At 46.8% G+C, this 26210-nt stretch overlaps 1 protein-coding gene across 1 annotated transcript in view; it reads right to left on the bottom strand.

Moving 5' to 3' along the window:
* Nucleotides 1-266: 266 nt before the first annotated feature.
* The window catches only part of LOC137333008 (cysteine and histidine-rich domain-containing protein 1-like), a 29039-nt gene continuing 3095 nt past the window's right edge, over nt 267-26210 (bottom strand). Inside the window, exons 2-11 of the mRNA XM_067997076.1 lie at nt 25931-25980; nt 19917-19973; nt 17648-17811; nt 16778-16881; nt 11499-11560; nt 9388-9458; nt 8452-8557; nt 7229-7348; nt 6367-6429; nt 267-805 (exon numbers count right to left, since the gene is read on the bottom strand). Coding sequence (XP_067853177.1) covers nt 521-805; nt 6367-6429; nt 7229-7348; nt 8452-8557; nt 9388-9458; nt 11499-11560; nt 16778-16881; nt 17648-17811; nt 19917-19973; nt 25931-25980 — 1082 coding nt within the window. The 3' untranslated portion in view covers nt 267-520. The remainder of the gene's footprint in view (nt 806-6366; nt 6430-7228; nt 7349-8451; nt 8558-9387; nt 9459-11498; nt 11561-16777; nt 16882-17647; nt 17812-19916; nt 19974-25930; nt 25981-26210) is intronic.

Raw genomic sequence — 26210 nt, 5'->3', positions numbered from 1 at the left:
AATAATGACGTTAGTAACATCAGACCTTAGCTACACCCTCCATTTTCTTCACAGCAGTGGGTACTTGCAATGTGGTGGGGATCTACACATGTCCAGGGGGCAGGGTCTATCATGACAGTGAGAAATTTCCTTCATTGCTCTCCGTTACTATGGGAGTCAACCTAATGAGACATCTATCCTGGTTACAGTTGGTTTGAGATGTCTCCTACTCTAATGTCACCTATAATATGTAAAAATGTAAAATGAAAGCACTTTTACAGTCAATCTGAACTCTGGCAGTACTGTCATTGAATGATAATTTATTTTCAATCTTTAGTCTTTTACATTCTGTTCTGCAGCTACTTGCTTTATCACATGATGGTCCACACTAAGTTCCAGAATGTTCTTAAATATAAGTCAAATAGTCACCAAAAAATAATCAAATAAACAATATTAGATAAGTGAAACTGCATAATATAAGTCCTTTGCTGATCATCTCGTGGAGCTCTGAATACTTCTGTCCAACATCGAATGAGGGTTTTCAATCAAATTCCTCATCGGTATCAGACAGTCTTATACTGTCGTCTGACTCATAATCCTCTAGAGGTGGTGGTTCATCTCCCAAATGCATTTCTTCTTTCTCCTGGGCTAAAGATTTCCTTTCTTTTTCTTTCTCATCTTTTTCGTTCTTTTCTTTCTCTTCCTTCTCTTCAACTTTATGAGGTTGTAGTTCAAGTTTGGCCCAGGTCACAGGATCCAATTTTTTAAGGCTGATTTCCACTTTTGTTGGGCCCATATTTACAAAGCTTTTCTTTACATCAACGACCTGAGGAAGAGATTAATTTAAACCAGGATTACTAATTTTGTTGAGGACTTGTGGGGTTCAAAACCCCTTTAACAAAAGATATTTGAAGGAAAGGGTTAACTGTACTCCTTTTAAACAAAGACATTTGAAAACCTGCAAACACAGTAATTTGGTAAACTGTGTTCTCGCAAATCCTGTTTTTCCCTCACTGACGCTGATGGCATTGGAGAAGTGTGAGTTTTGGGATCGAAATCATTGTACTGCGGTTAGATATCTAGATTATTAAATATATTAGCTAGATAATATTGAGCTTAAAGTCAGGTTTTCAAAACACATAGGCTTTTGGAAGCACAAGCTTTTCAACACAGCAGGGGGTAATGTAAGAAAAGGCAACAAGGACATACATCAAAGGATTCGGATCAGGAAAGCAATGATAGGTGTGAAAACAAGCATGGGCCTCTCGTTCCTATCTGGTAATCTGTTCAAGAGAACTGGGATTTGTAAAACATCAAACAGTGTTGCACCCAGCATATGGTCAAATGGTATAAGGAATGGATTTGACGCCATTGAAGCAATCAAAATGGGAGATGCCAGGACCATTAAGAATGTCTAGGTATAGAAATGTGAGGAGCCTTTTACAACCCATTGTTTGAACACAAGGGGCTCGATTTTCGCACCCCCCCAGCGGGTACGTTCGTGGCGGGGGGGCTGCGAAAATCGGGGATTCCCGGGGCGGGTCTGGAGCCCGGCTCCAACCCGCCCACTTCCGAGTTCCCCAGTGACGCGCTGACATGCGCGCGCAGCCCCCGCATGTCGGACTCCCGCCGGCGATTAAGTCGGCGGGGTGCCACTTAAAGTAATCATTAAGGTATTTCAGGTCGTTTAGAGACCTGATTAACATGACATTTTAGGAGGGGTGGGATTTTGCAAACAACTGGGGCTGTTTCCTGTACTGGGGGAAGCACTCCCAGTTCAAATGAACGTGTTGCAGCTATCAGCCTGTGGCAGCTGCAAAGGTCCATTTGACAGGTGGTGGGGGGAGACCCTCACTCATTGCAGGAGGCCACTCTGTCACTTTGGACAAAGTTTGGCCTCCACCACCCTCCTCCTAACAATCAAATTCACCAACTTGCACACTTACCCCGGGGTCCAGACACATTTACCTACCTTGCGGACCCCCTCAAATGTACATCTTCCAGATGGGGGCCGCCGTAGCTGCAGTCATGACCTCCTCAGAGGACGGACGGCATCACCAGCCTCGCCGTCCACCTCTGACACGTGGAGCTCCACAACACAGTGCTGTGAAACATGCACCTGCACAGCAGGAGGAAGGGCAACCGCAGAGAGAGATGCTTCGCAGAGGGCACTACCCTCGCCACAGGGTCCACAGACTGAGGCTCAGCTTCCTGGACCTCTCTGAGCAGCAGTGCACACGGAGGCTCAGAGTCACTTGACATGTAGTCGTGGACATCTGCAGCCTCCTTCATGCCGAGCTGCTCCCAGCTGGCCCGAGCACCATCTTCTTACCTGTCGTTGTCAAAGTCACCACTGCCTTCAACAACTTTTCCTTCGCATCCTTCCAGGGTGCCACCAGGAACATCGCCAACGTCTCTCAGTCATCTGCACAAAAGAGCCCTGCAAATACACCTACACCCACTCTGCAGTGACACAATGGGTGGCATCAGTTGTGGGTCTTCATGGTGATCCTCAGGAAAGGGCATTATTGCACAAACCAGACAAGATTCGCAAAGAGGTGGCAGTAGTGGTGACAATATATGTTATGTGAGTTGATCAGAAATTAAATGTAAGTAAAAACCATGACAAACCCTCAAACACCCTTGTGCATCCCCTTCATGCTCATGACACGTTTGCCTTATGCTTCCTACTGCACATATGTGATGCATGCCCTGTGGCTGCAGCACAGGTAGTGGCAGGTTGAGTGAGGCTGACCGTGAAAGAGATGCATGAGAGGGTGAGTATGAGATAGAGCCATGAGATTGTATGAGGATTGGGTTGAGTGGTAGGATGAGTACTGGCGAGGTGAGTAAGTGCAGGTAAGATGAGGATGAGCTTTGAGTGGGTGTGAGGGATGATGTGACAGAGTAGTGTTGGCAGTGCAGAAGGAGATGTGGGGTGGGGGCGGTGATGCGGCAGACAGAGTGTAGGGGAATGAGTAAGTGTACTCACTTCGGCTGAGCTACTTAGGTGATTGAAGCGCCTCCTGCATTGTATGCAGGTGCGCAATATGTTGGTGGTGCTGGTGACCTCCTCTGCCACCTCGAGCCAGGCCTGCTTGGTGGCAGAGGCAGGCCGCTTCCTCCCGCCGGGGGGAAGATCTCTGTCCTCCTCCTCACCCCATCCAATAATACCTGGAGTGAGGCATCATTAAACCTGGGAGCAGCCTTTCCCCTGGGCTGCTCCATGCTGTAATTTTTCCTATTTCCTGCAGCATCAGTCAGTGGAGGACTGCCCCTTTAAATAGGGCTCCTCCAGCTGATAGCCTATGTCCGCCCGCTGCGCAGCTTTCCAGCGCGAAACCCGGAAGCACAGGTCAGTGGCTCTAATTAGCCTGCGATTCCGTGCGGAGCACCCCAATTTCACTGGGCGTGTTACCCACGCGCCCAGTCAACCCCCCGCTGAGAACCCGCCGCCCTCCATGGTCTTTTCTACATCAAAGGGTCTCCAGTCTCCAGTCACATGATCAAAACCTAAACTGTCAATCACTGAAGTATGTTAATGATTGAGGCATAGCAACAGGGAGAGATTGGACAAAAACAATGAGCCTGCCCAATCCTATGTCCTATTGGTATAAAACAATATAAAAAGAAGACTTTGAGAAAAGAAGGCTCTCTCTCCTCTCTCTTCTCTTCACCACCCGGCAGACACAAGGAATGCAAACTGCAGTTGAACATCACGCAAGAAGAAGAAGAAGAAGAAGAAGAAGAAGAAGAAGAAGGACATCAAGTTCTGAACAGCTGATCAACCTTCAGGCCCGATGAGCAAAATCCTTGGTTTAAAGGTTGTATATGTATTAATGATTTGCCTGATGTGTGTATGAAATGTTAAGTCATTACATAATAACGTTGCAAATTATTAAGTGTATAATGGGATTTTATAAAGGAAAGTCATGTGTATGGTTTGAATTTGCTTCATGAATGCTTGTATGAATGATAACATCATTAAATAATTAATGTTGATTAACAAAACTACTGAGAGTCCCTACAGACTACAATCCCAATTAACGTCTTGCTCTATGGCCGCTTTCAAAGCACCACAAAGTGACACCACATCCAAGTGGTGTAATGAAGGTTTTTCCTAATACAATGTACATTGTATTGCCTATTTGTAATGAAAAAAATGCCAAACATTTTTTCAGTAAAATTTCTGCTACTTTAAGAACCTTTACTTGCATTTCAGAGGACACTGACAGAGCATGTGATAAGAGCACCCTCTATTGGCCAGTTAATGCTGACCTAATCCAGTTACCCATATTTATGTTAATCCATTCAGGTTATCAATTATTTATGATGTTAGACAGTTACATTTTTTGCCAAGTTTTTTTTTCATTTAACCCTTAAATTGGTAGCACCTTTGTGTCCCAAGATTTCAGTTCACACACAGGCACTGAAACAATCCTAATTTAGTTGCTCAGGCATCAAAATAAGTTTTGTTTCTGTAACTGTATGCTACTAAAATATACTCGTAACAACAGCAAATAAAATGGGTTGAAATCCTGTTGTGTAATATTAGTCACAGACATGTTAATGTATTCATATGATATTCCTCTCTGCTACTTTAAATAAAGGTGTTGGCTCATTTTGAGTTAATATCTTCATTAAAATAGCAGCAGCGACAACAACTTACATTTATATAGCACCTTTAACACAGAAAAACATCCCAAGGCACTTCATAGAGGCATAATCAGCAAAACAACATTTTTAAGGAGAACAAAATTTAACACTGAGCCAAAGGAGCTATTTGGGGAGTGACCAAAAGTTGGTCAAAGAAATGGATTTAAAATGAGGAGACTGCACTCTGTTAATTTTCACTGGGAGAAAGTATATCTCCCATTGTGTTGCTGATAGGAAATTGGCAGAGTGGGATGAGGACAATACGCAGGTAGAAACCCAAGATAAAACCAGCAGCTGGCAAAGAAGGTAAGGAGTATGGACTGCAGTACCAGGAGTAGGATGCAGACAGCCCAAGAATCCTCAGGATCACCCACAGCCAATTAATTACTTTGAAGTGCAGTCAGCATTGTTATGTAGGCAAATGCAGCAGCCAATTTACGCACAGCGAGGTCCCACCAACACTACTAATATAAGTGACCAGATAATCTGTTGGTAGTGTTGGTTGAGGGACAAATGTTGGCCAGGACTTCAGAAGAACTCCCCAGCTCTGATTAGTGTCATGGGATCTTTTATACCCACCTGAACAGGCAGATGGGGCCTCAGTTTAATGTTTCATCTGAAAGATGGCAGCTCCAACAATGCAACACTCCCTCAGTATTGCACTTAAGTGTCAGCCTACATTATGTGCTCAAGTCCCTGGAGAAGGCTTGAACCCACGAGCTTCTGACTCAGAGATTAGAGCACATTGTAAATGGCAAGTCTGGTATAATGGTGAATATGGATAGGTTAGTACTCGTAGTTATAAAGCTGGCATTACACGTGCTTGAGAAAACATGTCAGAAGTGTGACAAAATTGTGACACAGGAAGTAAGTGTGTTCAGTCATAAGACTTTTAATATATTACTAGTCAATCTCCCTTGGTGTTGCACACGGAGAGTCAAGACTACGTGCAGTCTTCAGGTGAAGAAGGGTTAGATGGTGGGGATAATTGAACCAGGTATTTTTATGTAATACCTTGATTTGACATTATTTATAGTTAAATAGCAAAAGTTATAGCAATTTGGGAAGCAGAGAAGCAGAATTCTCCAGGAGAGAAAGTAAATGCAAATATAAGATTTTAAATATATTATAGCTATAAATATGTTTCACAAATAATATTGAAGAAAAATGTAATTTTTTTTTCTTCATTTATATTTTGTTACCAAGAACTTTCTTGTGGCTGGGTTAGACAATGACTGTTCTTCCATCTGTTGGCTCTAAGGGTACTACATGAAATGAGTTTGTAACTGCTTTTTAATCCAATGCCTAGGGAGTTATTTTGTGTGGTGGACTTGCACCCATTAGGAATTGGGTTGAGACTGTCCCAAACATTTTTCACCAAGACCCTTACAGCCCACACAAGGAAGACTGTCATTCCATCACCAGGAACCAAAAGTGAATAGGTGGTATGATAACCCAGTCTCAAAAAAAAGTTCAGAGCCCCAGCAACTTAGTCACTGGCCACCGTGGAAGTGAGTCCTACAGACCAGCTTTGTCCCCGGTTCCATCTCATGGTTTGTACTGAGTTAGTTAATCTCAGTCAGGGAGCAGTAAAGGTGCTACATTTGGCTGACACTGCTGTCTAGATTCACATATAAAATATGGCCATTAAGGGTTAGTGGGGAAATATTGGAAGGACCATTCCCCAGTAAGAGACGAGAGAAAACTGGAAAAAAAAGAGAAAATACTTACACCCCACAGGTTTAATACTTTGTGAAAAAATTTATCCTTTTCAAACATGATGTGGATAGTCAACTGTAAAAGACAAAGAATGAAACTAGTAAATATTGTGGCCATCAAGTTTCCCCTTTTTGACTGCAGCTGTATGAAAGATTTCAACTTCAATGCAAAGAGATTTTGGATGTGCATTAATGCATAAGCGGTAGTCAGCTCAGCAAGCACTTCCCAAATACACTAAAGTGAGAGATGTGAAACACCTTCCTGACATCACTTGGGGCTTTGTTTCAGATTTAGTACAACTCCAGCCTGGTACAAAACCACATTTTAAAAGTGCCAAGGCTGTCCATTGACTATAAACTATATTATGTTCTTTATGATGTTAGGAGTAAGTGGATGTTTCTTAACCTTAAAAAATAGCTGCTTGAAGATCAGAGTTCTTTGCATAAATCCGAACAAAGGTTGGCACAAGTCTGGTTCCAGGAACTGTTGCAAGCCTGAAATTATGTCCCTGGCAAGGCAAAGCTCCCTTACACACTGTTCCTCACTGAGGTCCAGGTAGATGATGCACTGGTGGGACTCGTGTTGAATCAAATTGTAGCAAAAATCCTAAAAATCTGCCTTCTATGGACTTGAGCCTACCAAGCTATAGTCCACTGTTACTGCTGCAGCTTATCCAAAACAGCTAGAAGTAAACTGCTTAAAGAAACACCCACTTTCACCAAAAACTCCTTTTTAGTATCTTTTACGTAAAAGCTTTCACTCGGGTTTCTCGAAAATAAATTAAAATTCTGATTTGCTTTAAGATTCTTTGATTTTTCTGTCTACATTTGTTGAAGGTTTTTAAACTCTAGGGTTTAAATGATGTCACACTTACCGTTGTGCAGTTAGCATCTACGTAGCTGAGCTCTGGGTTAGAAGTTTTTGCATAGATTGTGAAGACCACCACACTGCCAGTCTGGTGCCAATCATGCCGACAGCCAACCAGCTTTTTATCCTAAAACAGTAGATAGTGCCATGGTAAGTACCAGTGGGTGAAAAGTGCTCTTTTATGTCAACTGCCAGTTCAGTTTCCGACTCAAGATAATGGTTGTCCTACATGTTTGAGGGCACAGCAAAGCAACTATCACACAGCTACAGCAATAGGTCTCTTTATACTGTATGATTCATGCTTCAATAATGAATTGAACTTCTCACACCTTGGACATTGATTCTGCTTGTTAGATTTGCATTCTAAAATTAGACCACAGCAACTGTGTTACTGGTTTATAAAATTTACATAGAATGGACAGAATGGATATTGGTGCTGTAACACATTGCACCATCGTTTGGTGGGTTACAATTCTCCATGTTTGTTCAGTTTCAGATGACGCTATTCAGTATCTATGGAGGGGGCAGGGGGAAGGCTATCATGTACACAAACCCACATCCCATGCCAACAGTACATTGGACATGCCAATACCCCATGCCAGTCTTCTGTAGTTGAAATAACCTCAGTGGTAAATACACTGCCTGGCACTGACACACTGAGCAGAAGTCACTGGATAGTGGTCAGGAGTGGGAACCTTGTCTAATTTTTCCCTTCACTAGTCCAGGGGAACTGAAGCAGATTGTACTTCCCACCTGCTGAGATCAGATTGCCCAGCACAGACTAGGAATCAAACCTAGGTCTTCCCTAATCTGCATGGTTAAGTTTCACACTGGGCAGTGCACTTACCAAACAATTTCTATGTCACTTTCCAGCTCCTCTCTCTTCTGGGAGCAAGTAGATGCAACAGTTTCAGGGGTGTTATGCACTATGATTAATCATTTCCATCGTAGAGAGCTTATTCTAGAAGTAATTACCTAGTGATTATTCTTGCTACAATACCCTAATGGCTGAAGTGATTTCCCACTTCACCAGCTCTGAAACTCCTTTATCCCAGGCTAGCATGTGGATATTTTGCTAGTATTTTGGCAATAATAGATTATACTGGTGCAAAAGTGTCTGGCAGACCGAATTCAACCTGCAGCTCTAGTTATACCAAACTGGGAATTTGTTCAACCAGAACTGGCTCATTTTATTACAACAGACCAGATGGGATCCCATGTGGCACTTACCGCTTCTTTCTTGGTCCAAAGATGCTTACCCTTGACACAGCCAGGCTGTTCAAGGAACTCTTCAAACTCTGTGGTCTTTATCTTACAGCAGCTCCAGTATTTCATTCTATTAGAAAATAAAAACATAGAAAGAGAAATGGTATTTGGCCCATCAGGGTAACATGAATAAATTGTCACCTTCTGGTGCTCTGTGGCACAGAGTGGTAAAGTTCAAATATACTGTGTTACTATGTCACCTGTAATGACCATTTTATGTAGTGAGATTTACAGGTAAACACAGTGATATCATGCCCCCAGCATTGAGCTGTACTCCAAGGGAGTATTGTAGTCCTAATTCCCAACCCATACTACCTTCGGGTGCAACTGAATGCTGGGAGTGCTGAATTTGCTCGTTAGTCTATATTTGTCTGTGCTTTGTTCTCGTAGTTTTCAAAATTATATTTTGGAATCTTGTTTCTGTCATACAATGACATCTGCAAAATGTACACAAATAGGAGCTTGTTGGAGGGAAAGTCACTGCGGGGAAGGGAGCTCCCAATGGCTCAGTTGGTAATTACACCACATAGTAGCAATCCGCATGGATCAGGAAAATCCAAGCACAAACCCCAATCAGTGCTGAGTTAGTCACACTCAGTTGAGACAGCAGGTGGGCAATACAATTGGTCTCCAAGTCCCTGGGTTAGGGAGGTGAAAATCAGCCAAAGTTCTCACTTCTGACCTACTAAGATGTGCACAAGTGCGTATTGCGGAAGAATGGGATTGGGCATGGCTGTCATGCCTTCTACAGTCAAACAACCTGAAGACATTCACTGTCTTACACATCAAGAATAGCCACTCAGGCAAGATACAGGAGGACTGAAAATACCCATGAAACTAACCCAGTAAGATTCAATGGCTTACGTAGAGGAGGTGGATATTATTGTTTTAAAAACTCACCCTTCATGGAAGATGGGTATTCCAGGATGAAAGTTGCATGTCTCCCGATCGCTCTCTGGCCCTTGAAATGTCTGTCAGAGAAAAATGAAACAGGAGCACCACAGGACAAATTTATTAAAGTTTTTTGAGGATGTAACTAGCAGGGTAGATAAAGGGGAACCACTGGATGTAGTGTATTATGATTTTCAAAAGGCATTCAATAAGGTGCCACATAAAAGGTTGCTACACAAGGTAAGGGCTCATGGGGTTGGGGGGTAATATATTTGCATGGATAGAGGATTTGTTAAAGGACAGAAAACAGAGAGTAGGGATAAACGGGTCATTCTCAGGTTGGCAGGCTGTAACTAATGGGATGCCACAAGGATCAGTGCTTGGGCCTCAGCTATTTACAATCGATATTAATGACTTAGATGAAGGGACCGAGTGTAATGTATCCAAGTTTGTTGACGATTAATAAGCTGTGAGGAGAACACAAAGAGTCTGCAAAGGGATATAGGCAGATTAAGTGAGTGGGCAAGAAGATGGCAGATACAGTATAATGTGAGGAAATATGAGGTTATTCACTTTGGTAGGAAGAATAGAAAAACAGAATATTTTTTAAATGGTGAGAAACTATTAAATAATGGTGTTCAGAGAGACTTGGGTGTCTTTGTACAAGAAACACAAAAAGTTAGTATGCAGGTACAGCAGGCAATTAGGAAAGCAAATGGCATGTTGGCCTTTATTGCAAGGGGGTTGGAGTACAACAGTAGGGAAGTCTTACTACAGTTGTACAGGGCTTTAGTGAGGTGATCTCATTGAAACATATAAGATTCTGAGGGGGCTTCACAGGGTAGATGTTGAGAGATTGTTTCCCCTGGCTAGAGAGTCAAGAACTAGGGGGCATAGTTGCAGGGTAAGGAGCGGCCATTCAAGACTGAGATAGAGAAATTTCTTCACATAGAGGGTTGTGAATCTTTGGAATTCTCTACCCCAGAGGGCTGTGGATGCTGAGTCATTGAATATATTCAAGGCTGAGATGGATAGATTTTTGGACTCTAGGGAAATCAAGGGATATGGGGATCAGGCGGGAAAGTGGAGTTGAGGTCGAAGATCTGATTGAATGGCGGAGCAGGCTCGAGGGGCTGGGTGGCCTACTCCTGCTCCTATTTCTTATGTTCTTATCACAAAGTTAAGAAAATGTGCCTTGTCCTGGGTCTTCCCTTGTGCTAATATTTCAATGACCCATGTGGTCATACAAGTGTTCACAGACAGGATTCTGTAAGTTGCAAGTTCCTAAATCTTATATCAGGTTCGCAATGGAGGAGGGGGGGAAATCAAAATATTAATGAACTCTTAACATACATCCATTCCTGACAACTTAAACTGGCCAGCACTGCCTGCCCTCATACTCGATGAATGATGCATGGCTGGTTGAGGGTGGGGACCCAAATGAGGGAAAGAAAATAACCAAATGAAGAAGTAAAATACAACAGAAAAGCACAAATTATCTGAAAGCTGAATAGACCAAGAGAGCATTCCCGATGGCTTCCAGATGCACTATCTGATGTGATATTGAACCATTCAAAGCAGGAAAGCCCCAAGTTCAATCCCCAGTCTATGCTGAGTTAAATGATCTCAGCCAATGCAACAATAGGTAGTTTCATAATTGGTGTCACTACCCTGATCAGGGAGGGGAAAATCTTCTACTGTAAATCCTGGTGGTAAGGATAGGATTGGCTTGACTATGATGCTTCCTCCACACACAGACCCTCCTTCCACTCCTCCCAACACACTCTGTCTAGGTTCCCCATCAGCAAAGCCATGTTGGTAAACAATTTTGTCTGACAGATTGTGACGTGGCATGAGGTGATGCCCCATGGAATGGCAGATTATAGATTCATGTCCTAGCAAATGCCAGGCACTTTGCCACATGGGAAGAGCAACCATTGGAGAAAGAGTTGTCACCCGGACCACCTCCTAGACCACCACCTCCAGAAGTGCATTGGCAGTGATCTGGGGAGCAGGTCACCCGCATGCAGTAGTGTGGGGAGAAAGTTCTGATCAAAGGGGAGAAAAATGTAAAACAGAGTCTTAACTTGAATAAAAGGGAGTTAGAGGGTGCCACCCACCTTCTTACAGCCAGCGTTTTTACATGAAGTGCCCACTTTAACTCCACTACTGACATCTTCCTCTGAAATAGAAGATAATACAGGTTTAGTTCAATCATTTGCCGGAGTAACCTGGATATAAGTTACTGCTGAAACTCTCCTCCCAGGTACTTCTAACAGTGGGTAACTTAGTCACTAGAAAGTAGTGGATCGTTATTATTAAAAAAGTTTAATAGTGACTTGTGATGCTGTATTTTGGCCTAAATTAGTAATATGTTTACAGAATAGAGAAATGAACATAAGAAAGCATGGAATGAGAAAAGCTCATTTGGCCCATCAAGTCCATTCCTTCTAAAGACCACATACAAACAACTTAAAGAACATCATGGACCCATCACCCATGGGAAAATTCTGTATAAGTACTTCCTGATGCCCAAAGCTAATCCAGCATGATTCCAGAATATTCATCCATCTTCATATCTCGACTCTTCAACTCTGACCTGCGGTCCTCCACAAACAACATAAAGTCTGAAGGGAGAAAAAGTCATTCTGATCACCACGCCTACTCTGTCCAGAGTCCACGTATGATCATTTTATCATGGGCTTCCCTCCCACACCACCAGTTGATCTCCTACTTTAAGGAACAATGAGTTCCTTTTTCTACGTCCCTTGATAGCAAAATCAAGCAATGCCATTAATATCTCTTTAACTTTCAACTACCATTTCCTAAATCTCTGAGCCCTGCTCAAGCAGCACAGGAACTACATTATGCTGGACCAGTGGAGAATTTACCTGCAGAATTTTCAACAGCACCTCCCAAACCAGCGACCTCCACCATCTACAAGGACAGGGGTAGCATCTGCATGGAAACACCATCACCTCCAAGTTCTCCTCCAAGTGACACACCATCCTGACTTGGACATATATCGCCATTTCTTCATTGTTGCTGGGTCAAAATTCTGGAACTCTCCACCACATGGACTACAGTGGTTCAAGAAGAAGGCTCACCACCATCTTCTCAAGGGCAACTAGGGATGGACAATAAATGCTGGCATCCTAGCAACGCCCATATCCCCAGAATTAATTTTTTTAAAAGAATGGACTCTTAGGGCCCGATTTTAGCAGGCCTGCGGGTTCCCAGCGGGTGGTCCTTCGGGAGCGTGGAAAACGCGGACGGCTAATTGAGTGCGCCCCCCGCGCGATCGCGGGATAATTGATCAAATTAAGCCCTGGTTCCAGGTTCTCCGCTCCCCAGCTGCGCGCCGGCGGGCTGCGCATGCGCACTAACGTTATCGCGATGGAGGAGCTCCACTTAAAGGGGCAGTCCCCCAAAGCCCCTCCTGCTGCAAGCAAGAGGCAACACAGGATGGCGCAACCCAGGGGCAAGGCTGCGCCACGCTTCTCCGACCTCGCGCTGCAGCTGCTGCTGGAGGGTGTGAGGAGGAGGAGGGACACGCTGTTCCCGGCGGACGGACGCAAGTGCCCTGGCTCCGTCACCAGGAAGGCATGGGCAGAGGTGGCGGCGGAGGTCAGCAGCAGGGCCAACACCCCCAGGACATGGGAGCAGTGCCGCAAGCGGTTCAATGACCTCACTAGGTCCGGCAAGGTGAGTACACCAACGCACCCTCCCACAACCCGTCCCCACCATCACGCCAAACATATCACAACCCCTCCTGCACAGCCACCACAGTGCTCCCGCAGCAATCCTCACAGCCACTCACTCACCATCCTCGCCGTGCCCGCAAGTACCCACCGTCCCTGTCCCCACCCGAACACTACCACACACCCCAATCCCCATGCAATGGGATGGGCATGTGGCACACGCATCCTCCCATCCATCTGCCCCACGCTCAACCCACCCACACTGATGCTTGATGCGTCTCACTATGCAATCTGCACTCACTCACGCATCTGTGTTTTGCCTTGACAGGAGAAGAGATGCAAGAATAACCGAGAAAGGGCCCGCACCGGAGGGGGCCCGCCGCACGTGGTCGAACTGACGGATGCAGAGGTGGAGGCGCTCGACCTCGCCGGCACGCAACATTGCCTCTCTGTGGCGGATGGCGAGTCTGGCGCTGCAGAAACGGCCGGTAAGGGAAAGCTGACACTCAACACTCATGATCGCGAGTGACCGTATCATCACCTGGCATCAGGCGCACCATAACGTTTGTGCACATGCCTCATAGTGCCCTCTGTTCTCTTGCAGGGCCGTCTGCGAGCGCTGTGTGTAAGGAGGGCGATTCCTCAGAGGACATGCCGGTCTCTGAGGGTCCATCGTCACATATCAGCCAACCATCCACCAGCGCAGATACACGCACCTTGGTGGGTCCCCCTCGCCAACTAGTTGGGCTTGCACATGGTGATTCACCCCGCACGTGTGAGCATTAGCTGACCCTGGTGGCAGGGGCAGCCGCGGAGGGTCCGCGTCGGTGGGAGCACTCATCTCCAGGCTCTGCTCAGCCGGACCCAGATGCTGAACCCCGGGGGCCACCAGTCAAAAGGAGAGTCGTCGAGGGGCACCAGCACATTGCCGAGGTACTGGGAGAGGTGCCGCGCGCATTGTCCACGATTGCGCAGGTGATGGAGGAGTCCAACTCCTGCATGCGGGCATTGGTGGCACAGGTACAGGAGGGTACCGGCGACATAGTGTCGCGGGTAGGTGCGGGAACGTCTGCGGTGGAGGACAGGCTAGCCTCCCTCGAGCGTCACGCACAGCTGAACATCGAGTCCATGCAGGCCCTGACAACAGCTGTACGGATTCAGGCTGAGCAACATTCCGCCGCCATAAACAGGCTGACGGATACACTAGGGGTGGCGTTGCAAGGCCTCACACATGCCATCCAAACTGTGGTCCAGCAGGGTGGAAGGGGTGATGTGGGCCGAGGCCACGAGAGGGATGATGGTGAACGGGGACATGGAAGCGGGGACGCTACTCAAGGTGCCACCACGTCCCACCCGTTGCCCCCCTCTCAACCAGTACCCGCAATGGTGCCTCCTCTCCAGGTGGCCGAGTCTGCCCCTGCACAGGTGCAGGAGGAGCAGTCTATGGAGGTGCCCTCACGGGCACCGAAACCCAGGGGGCGTCGGCCCAAAGCATCTACACGGTCAGGGCAAGAACAGGAGCAACCTGCCACTACCTCTGCTGGAGCCACAGGGGAAGCACCACGTAGGGGTTCCCGTAAACGAAAGCCAAGGGCGTTATAGGCACAAAGGGAATGCACCAGGGTGTCTGTTCGTTTGTACACTTTTTGTTTATAGTCGTTCACCATGTACATATTAAACACAATCGTTCTCACCACTCCTGCCACCTCTCGTCCATTCTTCTGCAGCTTGTGCAATAGGTGCGTTCCGTGCGGCCCATCATGACGACGAACACTTGCTGGCGCCCATTGGCCACACTACTGTGGGTGCAGGAGTACTGGCGAGACTCTTCTGTGGAGGGGGCTGGTATGGCCCCTCGTATGTGCAGGTGATGGAATGTGAACGCCTCAGACTGTCTGACTCTAGGAGAACCGTTGACGTATGAGTGCCTCCCTGGCCTGGCGACCATCCCGGTGAGCCGGTGTTCGGCGCATGGGTCGTACATCCTCCTCTCGCGTGGCCTCCTCCTCATCCCCCTCCTCCTCCACCTCCTCCTCCTCCTCATCGTCGTCCTCAATGTGGGTGGCGGGTGTGGATGGGGCCTCCTCCAGCGGCACCCCTCTCTGTTGGGCCATGTTGTGCAGGGCACAGCAGACAACTATGATTCATCCCACTCTGAATGGCGTGTATTGGAGCGCTCCTCCAGAACGATCGAGGCACCTGAAGCGCATCTTGAGCAGCCCTATGGTCTGCTCAATTGTAGACCTGGTAGCAATGTGGCTGTCATTGTATCGACGCTGCGGCTCGGTGATGGGGTTCCTCAGAGGTGTCATGAGCCACGTGTGCAGGGGATACCCCTTGTCGCCTAGGAGCCAGCCGTTACCGGTGTTGGGTGCGTGGAAGAGGGGCGGGACGGTGGACTCCCTGAGGGCGAAGGCATCGTGGCAGCTGCCGGGGTATCTGGCGCACACATGTAGGAATCTCTGGCGGTAGTCACAGATGAGCTGGGCGTTCATGGAGTGATACCCCTTCCTGTTGATGAACAGCCCTGGCTCATGCGGAGGTGCCCGTATTGCGATGTGGGTGCAGTCGATTACACCCTGCACCCGTGGGAAGTCAGCCGTGGCATGGAATCCAACCGCCCTCTCCATCTGGCTGCGCTCGTCCATGGCGAAGTTGATGTAGTGCGCGGCCCTGTGGAACAAACCATCGGTGACCTGCCTTATGCACTTGTGTGCAGAGGACTGGCAGACCCCGGTGGCACCCTGGAAGCATCTGGATGCGAAGAAGTTGAGGGCAGTGGTGACCTTGACGGCGACGGGTAGGAAGATGCTGCTTGGTCCATCTGGGAGCAGCTCGTCATTAAGGAGGCTGCAGATGTCGGCGACTACCTGGCGATTGACTCTGAGCCTCCGTATGCACTGCTCCTCGGAGAGGTCCATGAAGCTGAGCCTCGGTCTGTAGACCCTCTGCGGAGCGTAGTGCCTCCTGTGACGCAGCTCTCTCTGCGGTTGCCCTCCCTCCTGCTGTGCAGGTGGGTGTACCGCAGCAATGTGTTGGGGGGCTCCACGTCGATGAGGCAGACGGCGTGGACTGCGAGGCTGCTGGGGCTGGTGATGCTGTTCGTCCTCCGAGGATGTCGAAGCGGCCCCCATCTGGCAGGTGTTGGTCTGAGGGGTAGGTAGGTGTTTCCTCGCACTGGGGCTGCGGTTCCACGTCGGGGTTTCCTCTGGCTTGGAGGGGGGTGGTGGAGGGCAGGCGTTGCCCTATGTGACGGAGTTGCCTCCTGCGTGGGTGAAGGGTCTCCCCCCACTGTGGAGTGCACCTTGGCAGCTGCCACAGGCTGCCGGCTGCAACACGTCCGGTTGGAGCGAGACTGTTTCCCCCAGTATGTGAAATAGTCTGAGTTGAAGGTAAAATCCCACACTTCCTAATAAGACAGCTGAATCAGGTCATTTAATGACCTGAACAAGCAAAGTAAATACACTCAAGTGGCATCCCGCTGGCTTTAATTGCCTGCAGGATTCCCACCAGCGAGGCCTGCGCACGCAGCCCCGCACGTCAGCGTGGAACCCGGAAGTGGCCGGGATCGCGGCGCGTTCCGGTCCCGCACCTGGGGATCGGGATTATCGAGGCCCCCCCGCCGAGAACACACACGAAACCCGATGCTAAAATCGGGCCCTTAGAGTCTGCTTACCGCTGGTTCCTGTAGTATTTACCTTTCTTTGTGGCTATTTTCTGAGTTGACTCTCTGAGCTCCTCCAGGGACTTTTGCAGTGATTTGGAGACTTTCAGAGGCAGTTTTACCATTGGTACATCAGAGCTATTAGAATAAAGAAAACAATTAACAAGGCCAACCTATCAGGGAGGCTGTTCAGATATACTATTTTAACAGGTGAAATTGTGCTATTCAAAGTGGCGATTTTCAGCACTAGGGAATGGGACTCTCCTCCAAAGTCAGCAACAGCATTCTCAGCTCAGGTGTAGAACAGATAAGATGCAGAGTAAATCCCTCTACCCTGCCCTGCCAAGCACTCTCAGGTCAGGTGCAGCATGGGTTAGATGTAAAGTAAACTCATTCTGCATTGTTCTATCAGAGATTGAGCGCAGGTTAGATGCAGAACGAAGCTTCCAATGCTGTCCCATCAAGCATCGTCAGTCACCAAGTGCTCCCAGGTTGGATACAGCATGGGTTAGGTGCAGAAGAAAGCTCCTCTACTGCTCCATCAAGCACTCTCAGGTCAGGTCTAGCAACAATTAAGTGCAGGACAAAACTACCTCCACACTGTCCCAACAAGGTGCCTTAACTGTAAAGTTCCATTTTGCACGAATGTGGCTTTTCTATTTCCCAAATAGATATCTTTGAGCAAGATTGCCAATCTAGTGCAAATGTTTACCAAATTAATAATGGTGAACTAAGTAGCCAAATCTTTTTGGGTCAGTTTGGCAGCACTCAGACCGTTCATAATACTATTTTATTCCTCACTGTTGTAATTTTAGCTTTTGAATATGAGAGTCTCTGCAGACTGTACTAGGTTGTCTCTGTGCTTTAAGCCAATTACTGTGTGCAAACAGAACACCCACGGTACCTCGGTCTTTCTCTCTCCATTGACTCTGCTGACTTGGGTCCCTTGATGATGTGCTCAGTGTCAATCTGTGGCATCAAGTTATCTGTCGGATCCTTGTTACATGTCACTTCAGGTTTCAGAGGCTCCGGAGGCTTTACATTAGAGTGATGGCCTTTAGTGCATCCCTGAGGCAGAACAAGAATGCTCAATTAAACCAATCAATCCAGCATTTCATCCAAGGCCTACAGGCTAGTTTTTTTTGGCAAAAGAGTAAATTAAAAATTCTAAGAAGTAAAATTAAACAGAGACAAAAAAAAGAAAAGCAGATTTCAATGGATTACAATGCTTCACTTAACTTGCCAATCTCTAGCTTATTGGTCTGATTTGTATACCTCCCTTCTCTTTGAAGTCAAGCTGGTACATAAAGAAGGCACGTTCACAATTAATCAAAATTGCCAACCAAAATAGATTTCAAAGATTCAACGGACTACAGAGAACAGGCTTACCTATCCTAGCAGGAGGATCCCTGATGGGAAAGCAATCATAAACAATTAACTTAGATCTGTTAGCACCTGACTGATAAAAATAAAACACCCATCGTTCAGAAAAAAGATTGATAATTTGGTTAGCAAATGTCAAAGCATTACTGAGGCAACAAACCACATGAGTTAACTTTGCGTATCAGGTTTCAGTAACATTAGCTTCCCTGTGCGTATTACTGGAAATTCTTTTTTTTAAATTCAGGCATTGGCCTAGTTAAACTTTCTTTTAAAATAAATAAACATAGATTCTCCATGGGGATTCTGGAACTGGCAAAGCTCCCACACAGTGTATGTGACAAAACATTGTTTATCGTCCATGGTTTATTTTTGTAACAGTACTTTCGGGATTAAAACCAGGTTAATTTGCATAACCACAGTATCCATTCTCAAAGCCAAACTAGCTGGGATGACAGCAGTTAGCTTTTATATGTTAAGTGACTGACTCCAAAGTAATTTGGGTTAATGAAATAAAAACAGAAAATACTGGAAAACACTCAGCAGATCAGGTAGCAGCTGTGGAGAAACAGAGTTAAGGTTTCAGGTCGGTCTTTGCATGTATTTAAATAGTTTTGGGGGACTTAATGAGGCCATTGCATGAAACGTGTGCTGGCCATTCATGCACAAAGCAGGGTCGGGGTGCAAAATGCCACTCTCAATGAAAGGGGTGAGAAGCAGGCCTTAGGCCTGCTCGCTCGATTGCCAATAAGCACTCCAGCTGCAGCCATTCAGGAAATCGCCCCTGTGATATAGATTGTTACGTTGTGAAATACAGATTTTGTTCTGTCACATGTAACACAAAGAGACTGAAAGCTAGAGTGAAAACAAAATCCATCGAAAGAAGCTCCAAAGGGGAGCACATCCTGATGTCTCAATTGATAAATGCATTGCCCAGTGTGGGGCTGAGCCATGCAGACCAGAAAGGTCCCAGGTTTGATCCTGGTCTGTGGAGGGATAGCTGATCTCAGCCAGTATAGTGAAGGCACTGTAATTGGCCTCAGCACTTGGGCTGCTGATAGGGAAAAAGACAATTCAGCCACTGTTCATTCTGGTGGTCATATTCCTGCGACTCCTGCTGGAAAATGTTTGTGGTTGTTGGGTGAGGTCTGTATAAGGAAGGTTCAGCTGTGATACCCTGAGGGTGAAGAGGAGCTGCTGCACCTGGAGTAGGCACAAGTTTGTAGATGTGATGTTAATGAGGCAGGAATTATATCACCACACCCACCACCTCATCTTCCTGGGATTTCGCTTGGCAGAGGCCTAAAAGTAGCTCCGCCCACAGCACCCAGGCCCCTAAAATCAGAGGATATGAGAATGGACAGGCAGCAAATGTCTGGAGGCACCAAAAAGGCTTGCAGCCCTGACGCTTGTCCTACATGGCCAGCAGGACAAGTATTGTGGCTGCAGGCCTTTTCATTGTTGTTTTGGTCAGCAGCCAGAAGGATCCAAAGCTGACAGCCATTACTGCTGCTGCAGTGGTCCAGTTTTCCCCTCATCATTGGGCGCAAACCCTACTCAAGGGATATTCTGTACCGGGGGGAGCATCAGAGCCATTATAATGACCTGACTCACAAATACAGGTGGGTTCAGGTCCCAATGGGCAGAGTGCGCTTTGGGTGTGCTCCACCCAACTTGCATTCAAAGGAGCAGGAGAGGAAAATTGGCCATATTAATTCCAAAAATATTAACTAGTATGACAATCTGACTTTACCTGAGATTCTGTATCAATGAGAACACTGAAGTCTACTTACCAGGATTGCCAGGAATTCTGAAAAGTCAGTTGTCCTTTTTTTGCAGCATGACCATCCCTAGTGAAACAGGAAACCAATACTGTCATTCTACTTTTTTCCCAAATGGCCAGTTGGACGAGCACCAGGGCTGCAGGTCTGAGGGCTGCTGTTTTTGAACAACAGCCAGAAGGATCCATATCCAACAGCAGCACCACGTTAGCGCTGTCTGCATCCCCCCAGATGCTGGATTCCTGAATACCTTGCTGGCTTGGGGAGATGCTGAATGGAGGCCACACATGTGAAAACCGCTGAACATAAATAAGGTGGTAATGACGGAAAATAAGTGGGAGACTCTCTCTAGGTTGTTAATGTTCCCTACTTTCTTCTTATTACCATGTTTCCTCCTTGATAGAAGAACCTGCATTTGTATAGCGATTTCAAGACCACAGGATGCCTCAAATCGCTTTACAGCCAATGAAATACTTTTTGAAATGTAGTCACTGTTGTAGTGTAGGGAAACACGGCAACCAATTTGTGCACAGTAGGGTCCCACCAACAGCAATGAGATAAATTAATAATTAAACTGTGTTATTGATGTTGGCTGAGGGATAAATATTGGCTAGGACACCGGGGGAAATCCCCTGCTCTTCTTTGAAAAGTGCCCTGGAATCTTTAACGTGTATTTGAGACGGCAGACGGGACCTTAGTTTAACATCTCATCCAAAGGTCGGCACCTCCAGAGTGTGAACACTCAGAGTGTAAATCCTGATCTAGGGCTTTTCCTTGGTGTTACCAGAGTGATAGGAATGTGATTGTTGGCCACTGTGTGTCAATGCGAACTTATACGGACATCTCATAGCAGTTGAGTCCTGAGATAGACATACTTCAGAAGTATCTCTTGTATTGCTGCAAGAGCCCTAACTCTTTTCTGCCACAAGAATCGGAGGTGGCTGGCCTGTGAATCCTGCAGCATAACTTCTGGCTCCCCTAATGTCTAGCTGCCAATGACTTGCATTCCCAATGCTGGGAGCTCACCATCATTATATAAATTGGGCTGATCCTCAAAACTCTGGTGGGTCAGTTCACTTCTCAGGTGGGTGAGTGTAATTTGCCTGCCACCATTTTTCCTCTGTAGGCTAATATATTATATAATGTAAAATAGGACATGTCAGAGACAGTTAAGAAGAACACAGTACTCCTGTGTTGGTGAAGCAAATGTATAACTGTATAACATAACAACCAGGTTTGATATCCCCATTCAATCCCTGATCATTGCTGATCTTGGCTAAGGCAACAGTAGGGCTACTGTAATAGACATTAGCACTCCAGGGATACGGAAGGGAAAAGATTAGCCAGGGATCCTGTTCCTAGATATAGATATAAGATTAAATGTAAGAGATTAGGGCAGAGAGTAGGAAAAACCTTTTTTACACATAGAGCATTCCACAGCCTAACCCTAACTGAGTTAGTGATTGAAGCAGAGAACATGTCAATATTTAAGAACAGATTAGACATGTGATTAAAGGAAAAGAGAACATGATATGGGAAAAGGGCAGGCACATGAGATTAGGACCACTGTTCATGTGGAGGATGAACATCAACATGGGCTGGTTGAAACAAATGGCCTGTTTCCATGTCCTAACTCCTAAGTAATTCTGTGTAATTCCACTGACTTCTGCTGGGAAGTGTGTGGACATTAGGTAGGAACAGGAGCAGATTGTTTCTGACGCCCCATGGTAAAACAACCTGTCAACACTCATTGTTTAGGCTCCCATGTGGAGAGTGATCGCTTTGGAGGTGGCCAGCAACAATGGAACTGTAACCCATTGGCTTCAGGAGAGGAGGTGGAAAAACTCTGGTGAAAAAACTAGTTATGTCATTGTAATATTTTTATATTTAAATTAGGAAATGTGTGAATGAATTTGAACAAGCTGTGGTGCCAGATACCTGTAGGACCTGAAGTATGGATCACTGGAAAAATATAGGGGAGAATTTTCACCCCTAGGACGGGCGGGAAGAGGGTTAAAATTTCAAAATCGGAAACCCAACCCCAACTTCCGTTTTTAACAGAGGCAGGTTGGGGGGGGGGGGCGGGCGACTAACCTGCTCGCCAGAGGCGGGCCTGTCATTTAAATATTTTAAAGTGCCTCAAATTTTTGGACAGTTTTAAATTTAATGGCTGCGGGCTGGGTTTCCCAGAGCTTGGGAAACCCAGCAGCTGGAGGGAGGCGGGAACGTGCAGGTAAGTGCCTTTCCAGCACTGCTTGTGGGCCAGGAGGAGCAGGAGTGCTTCCCCCGGCCCCTCAAGCAAACCTGCTTCCCTCCCTGTGATCGTACCACCCCCTCACTGAATCCGATCTCCCCACCGCGATCCGGCGCCCCTCCCGTTGATCTCCTCCCAGCCCCCGGTGTCCTCTCCGCACCCCCCCCCCACCCCGATCTCCTCCCGGCCTGCGATGTCTTCTCCACCCCTCCCTCCCCGATCTCCTCGCAGCTCGCAATGTCCTCTCCGCACCCCCACCCCCCGATCTCCCCCCGGCCCACGATCTCCCCCCGGCCCACGATCTCCCCCCGGCCCACGATCTCTCTCTCCTTCCTTTCCGCTCCCCGGCTGTGGCCTGGTGCTGCAGGCCTTCCCGCCCGACAACCAGCCAGCTTCTCAATCTGACTGGCTGCCAGCCTGGAAACGGAGACAAAAGACTTTAACTTGGCAGGACATCTGAGTTACCTGTATTTCTGGGTTTCCCAGCCGCTACACCTCCCCCCCGCTCCTTTCCCACCTCTCCGTGAATATCGGGGCCATAGTAGGGAGCTCATCCTGGTTACATTATTCTTATTCAGCTCCTCTGTGCCCTTGAGCATTCTCTAATTTCAGCCCCAGGAATAGCTGGGCGGCTGAGTTTAGCACCACCTGTTAAGAGTTCATTACAGACACTTTTCATTGGGCTCAATTAACTCCTTCCTGTCCAGGGCTTGTGTTTTAACTGAGAGTAGTGGGGCATGGCTTCGTAACTGGAAATTTCCACCTGCGGACTCTCTGTCTCACCCACTGAGTTGCACAGAGGGTGAAGCCATGTGGTGCACAAGTGTTTTCCCAGAGTGACAGATCGGAGCGTCAGTTACTCTCATCCTCAAGGGCTGGCTCAACAGAATGACACTCGGAATGTGGCATGGCTTGAAAGGCTAAAGAATGGAAAAAAACTGGGAATGTGAGTAAAGAAACATAGACCACTAAGTCACACTAAGAGGCTAAATTGGCCATATTACAGAAACATAATTACAGTGCCATGTTTGAACCAGGCAAAAAGGGGTGAGAAGTTTCATGTTGACAAAATCAAACACACGTTGTGCAGAATTAAACGGAAATGAGAGAAATTCTTAGCTCGTAGTTCCCTTATGGTTTAGTGGTACTGAGTCATACAGACCATTAAAGTTCCTGGTAGGGACACTACAATTGGCCTCAGCAGACTATGTAGGGTAAAAACAAGGCAGGGTTCGCACTCGTGATAAATATCCAGTAACCCTGGCAGGGAAGTGCACATGTGGATGTCAGATGAGGATATAACAGGGCTCGACTGCGATGCCCAAACAGTTGACTAGCCTGCAGCATTCACTGTCGAAGCTCACACAAAGATACTTGGATGAGGAAAATTGCCAGTGCCCGTGGAACTGTACCCCAGCATGAGGCTGGCAGGCCTGTTTTTTCAGATCATCAGGTAGGCCCTGGTCTCTGATCATCACATGGGTCCTGATTTTGACCACAAGACAGGCCCTAGACTCTCAAACTCTGGGTGGGCCCCAAATTCTGACTGTGATTCTCAAGTATCTACTTAAAGCACTAATTCCAAATGTGTACATTTTCCTTAGCTTTATGCATAAATTCACACCTGCGTATACTAGCTGCTGCCTCAGTCTCCCTCCTTCTCAGCTGACCATCTCCCAGTCCTGCTCTACCTCCTATTCAGCTCATGTTTTTGTTCCCTTCCTCCTCTGGTTTCTGCCACCCATGATCTCCACTTCTGCAATGTGCTCCTCTTGGTTCACCTCACTCGATGCTACTCTCCCACTGATCTCCGTTCCTGCCGCTCTCTTGGCCTTGAATCCCTCTTGGATAAGCTGGTGGCTTCTTCTACTCCAAACTAGGCATCCTCCGCCACACCCACCACAGCTCCTATCACTGGCTCTCCCAGAGCAGTAATCTCCAACCGTCTCAATCTCCCCTCTCCAGAGCACAATACCATCCACTTCTCTCTCTGGGGCTTCATTTTTTCAACCTCCTTGCTGACATAAATCATGGATGATCCAGAACTTTCTTAGGCTTAACAGGCATGACTGAAGGCATCATATTTGGCTCTGTTCAAAAACTCAGTCTGAACCCAACAGTGTGCGGCCTTGGTTTCCTGTTTGACCCTGAGCTATGCTTCAAACCACACATTCTATCCATCAGCAAGATCTCCTATTTCCACCTTTATTGCATTGCCACCCTCTATCCATACCTTATACTCATATCTTCAGTCTCAATTCTACAATACCCTGCTCCCCAGCCTCCCAAGCTCTACTCTATATCCCAGTTTGAACCCCTTACCCCTGCTCCATCACCAGTGGTACAGCCTTCAGCCACTATGGCCCATCACTATGGAGCCCTCTTCCTAAACTCCTCCATCTTACTGCCTTCAAAAGCCTCCACAAAACCTCTTCTGTCACATCTCCTAATTCCTGCTGTGTCTATCTATTTCCTCCCTCTTTTGTGATATTTTGCTACCTTAAAAGTTCTATATAAGTGCAAATTACTTCAGGAAAGGAAGGGAGAAAATGGAGAAAAAATACTCTGTAACAAAGTTGAACATATGAAAGTATTTGAAAAATACTTTAAAAATAATTAAACCTAATGTAACACATGGCCTTTCTACACTTTAGCCTGGAAATGACTGTGAACAATATTGTTGTACAAGCTCGGATCAAATTCCCCTCAGTACTTTAACAGAGGTTTATTTTAAATCATAAACTTGTTTATAAATGTGTTTACGCGGTTGCTACACAGCTCATAGTGGAAATACTCCCCTACGGTGTCTTAACCTGAACTGTTGAACAATGCCCCCTATTGCTCAGTGTAACATTTCCATTTCTCAAACTAAATATTGTTTGGGCTCTGTGATTGAGGCATAGCAACTTGGTGCCAATTCATTCTAAATTATGGGCAGTTTTGTCCTGTGGACTGTACCACCCACTTCTTGATGAGCTAGGAGTAATTTTTATATTTGTTTTCGGGATGTGGGTGACACTGGCATTTATTGCCAACTGCTAGTGCCCCAAACTAATTTCCTGTAGGACACTTCTGCCAGCAGAGTGAGGAGACCCTAGACTAGAAATTGGATCATATTGTGCCTGTTTTCCAGGTGGCCAATTCAGGAGGCCAACCTCCCACGACAGATTAGTGTCACAAACACGTCTGACGCCATAATGGTTTGGGTGCTATAGAGGCATCCCTGGCAACCGCCTAAAACAGGTGTTAGGCCACTTGAATATGCAAATAAGAAGCAAACACCTATTTTAGAACCCAAAACAGAAATTGGTTTACATTGAATGCAGCAGGCTCAACCCCTACTGCGTTCAGAATCACCAGGTCTACATGCAACCTAACCAATGGTCCTTAAAGGGATCGCTAGAGGCCACCACCAAAAAGCTAATACTTACCTGAATGTGGAGCCGGGAGGAGTCGGTTCCTCCCGGTTGCCTCCCCCCACCCTCCTCCCCTGTACTGACCATAGGTCCTCACTTGCTGCCCGCCCCCCCCCCAACCTCCCCGGGCACCAGTGAGCTGCCTCTGGGGCCGCGATGGGCGCCCGCAGCTCACCAGTAATAAGCAATTGAGGCCGGCGGATCAATTTGCCCTGGTCCTGCTGCCGGCCTCTTTAGGCGCGTACGGCGTCCACTGGACCCAGATCGTACCCATTTCAGGCGCAATCCAATTTCTAGTCCCATGTGTTTAGCAGGATTTAATTATATCTGGAAATAGTTTGTGCTTTTGAACCTACCTTGAGTGCATCATGAAAGATGGGAACCCCTGGATGGTAATGGCAAGCATCTGTTGGAGAAAGAGTCAAAAACTTATATTGAACATACTAAGAGTAAGAGTGTGCAACAGTGAAAAGGGAAGAACTGATAAAAATTGGGCAAGATCCCCTGACAGGAATCAGGAGATGTACTTGGCTATATACTTTATCCTATTGCTCTCACACTAGTACAGTAATGAAATCAAGATGTGTTGAACTGTCTCCTACTCTTACTCATTCTTATCCAGCACCTGGAACTCCT

The sequence above is a fragment of the Heptranchias perlo genome, chromosome 15 (assembly GCF_035084215.1).
Source record: "Heptranchias perlo isolate sHepPer1 chromosome 15, sHepPer1.hap1, whole genome shotgun sequence".
Taxonomy (NCBI): domain Eukaryota; kingdom Metazoa; phylum Chordata; class Chondrichthyes; order Hexanchiformes; family Hexanchidae; genus Heptranchias; species Heptranchias perlo.
Note: the sequence above shows the minus strand (reverse complement) of the source record. Positions and strands in the feature narration are given on the sequence as shown.